We start from the raw sequence: 2755 nt of genomic DNA on the forward strand, positions 1-2755 counted from the left end.
GTGTAGAATATAATTGAATAAGCTGGAAGATCAAGGACACCACAAGAAATCCTACAGAGTCAACTAACATGGGCACAATGGGGTTCACAGAGACTGAACTGCCAACCAAATAGCATGCAGGAACCCTTCCTTATGTATAAAGGGTATGCCACTTGTTCTCCCTGTGAGTCCTCTACAATTGAAGAGGTGGTTGTCTTTGACTCTATTGGATACCATTGGATCCCTTCCTCTATCTGAACTGACTGGTTGTGCTTCAGTGGTAGAAAAACTACTTATTTATGCTGGGACTAAATGTATCAGGATTAGGTAGTACCCAAGGTGAGGTGAGGGTGCTTTCCTTGCCTTGTTGGGAGGTATTTGTTAGGGTGGGACTAAGAGGTATAGAGGCATGGGGTACTGTGAATGGGATGCAACATGATGAAAAAATAAATGATGAAAAGAAAAATAGTCAACACAGGAATAACTTGGTCATTGCTCTGTATTTCCCAAGTCAAAACAGTCACCAGTCTTTATCTTTTAATTCTATAATTATTGCATAAGAAAATATCATTTGTACTTTCAATATTATTGAGAAAAGATAAACAAAATTCCTTTTTGATGTTTTCATTGATCATATGTATGCTATATCCAAACACTATTGTAATCAAATAGAATACATTCTTAATATTGACATTGTTTAATACATTTTATTTATCTTAGTATGTCATGTTGACACTCAAAAGTGAGTACTGCACTTAGAAGCTAATAGTTTCAGTGCATTCTGTTTAAATCAAGGCAGTATTTTATACTGTAAACAAGATTTTATATGAAAAACAATATTAAAATGTAATTATAACCATAATTTACCAATGGTACTGATTCAAAAATACTTCTCAGGACTTCAGTTTATATAATATATGAACAATTATCATCCTTGTTTACATTATTTACTGATCAAAAGTCAAAATAAAGTATAACATGACTAGAAAGTGTTGAGTATGTAATTAACCTTTTAAATCTTTCTACTACATTATTCACAAGAGATATTTTAAAAATATTTTATATAGAAACTTCACATGTAACTTAGCTGAATTCATTACATTTGTAAAACGAAATATATTACTAACAAAGTGAAAAGCAGTATACACTCAAGGCAAATGTATATCATTTATAACTCAATAAGTCTAATCATTATTTCAGTTATGATTGAAGTACAATCAAGTTGTTTGGTATAAATATGTATGTATAGAAATATAGTATATGCCAAAATCATATTGAATGAGCTTGAAGTTTTAAGCGCATGAGTCTGCTGACTGTCCCCTTTACATCTTTGTTCCTAAGGCTGTAGATGAGAGGGTTAAGCATGGGGATCATGACAGTGAAAAGCACAGTTGCCACTTTGACCACAAGCCATGAGTTTTTGGAATTGGGTACACAGTAGAGAAGGAGAATGATCCCATGGAAGATGCTGATGGCAGTCAGGTGGGAAGAGCATGTAGAGAAAGCTTTTTGGAGTCCACCCTTAGAAGGCATCTTAATGATTGTGACAACTATGAAGACATAGGAGGCCAGGATGATGAGGAGGCTGCAAGTCTCGTTAAATATAGAAATAGCTAAACATACCACTTGGCTGAAGGTGGGGTCAGAACAGGACAAAGACAGAATGGCAGAGTACTCACAGCCAAAGTGGTTGATGATGTTAGGTCCACAGTAGGATAGTTGCAAAAGAGAGTATGTAATTGTCAAGGAACAGAGTACACCCCACATATATGTTCCAGCTACAAGGAATGCACACAGCTTGGGAGACATTGAAACTGTGTAGAGTAAGGGGTTACACACAGCAACAAACCTGTCATAGGCCATCACTGCTAACATGAACATTTCCGTAATCACAAATGCACAAATAAAAAAAAATTGTGTCATGCATCCTTTGAAAGAGATTGTCCTTTCCTCCACAATCAAGATTTCTAGCAGTTTAGGTGTAAATACACTGGAATAACAAATATCCAAAAATGAAAGATGACTGAGAAAAAAGTACATGGGTGTATGGAGCTTGGGATTGACCTTTCTGACCAAAATTATGCCCATGTTACCTATTAGAGTAACTGTATATGTCATAAAAAATAGGAGAAAAAGAGGTGCATGGAGATGTGGATATTCTGAAAATCCCAAAAGGATGAACATGGTCACAGAACTCTCATTTCTCAAATCAAGCATCATGATCCTTCATTTAAAAAAGAAAAAAAATAGAATGAAAGAGAGCAAATCTTAAAGCAGCAGAGTGGGAGATTGTGCTTTGGAAGATTTTTAGCTTAGGCCTATTGAATACAAGAGGTTTTCCATTCTCATACATGAAAATTATGCTTAAATTAGAATCTTGCTTGCATCAAATTGTGATTGGTATTATTTTCATTGATTTTGATTTTCAGTCATGTGGGTTCTTCTTTTCAATCTAGAATATAAAGAGTAGCACCTGATAAAATTATCATAATTACAAATTATATATAGAGAAAAGTATGTATATGTAGTACATATAGAGGAAACCTTAGAATTTTACCTATTAATACACAATTTCATGACAACAAATCACATATAGAAGACAAAAAGCATTAAACATAATTTCTTTTTTTTTACTTTTTTTTGAATTAATTTTTTAATTAGATATTTTCCTCATTTACATTTCCAATGCTATCCAAAAAGTCCCCTATACACTCCCCACCCACTCCCACACTTTTTATTCATACAATCATGTCAGAAGACTGCCTTGGACACAATA

The 2755-nt window shown here is 34.0% G+C and overlaps 1 protein-coding gene across 1 annotated transcript; it reads right to left on the bottom strand.

Moving 5' to 3' along the window:
- Window positions 1-1248: 1248 nt before the first annotated feature.
- Window positions 1249-2199, bottom strand: LOC110290115 (olfactory receptor 5D18-like). Its single transcript, XM_021156599.1, has one exon. The coding sequence runs from the start codon at window positions 2197-2199 to the stop codon at window positions 1249-1251; it is 951 nt and encodes a 316-aa protein (XP_021012258.1).
- Window positions 2200-2755: the final 556 nt, after the last annotated feature.

This window comes from Mus caroli, chromosome 2, assembly GCF_900094665.2.
Source record: "Mus caroli chromosome 2, CAROLI_EIJ_v1.1, whole genome shotgun sequence".
Lineage (NCBI taxonomy): Eukaryota > Metazoa > Chordata > Mammalia > Rodentia > Muridae > Mus > Mus caroli.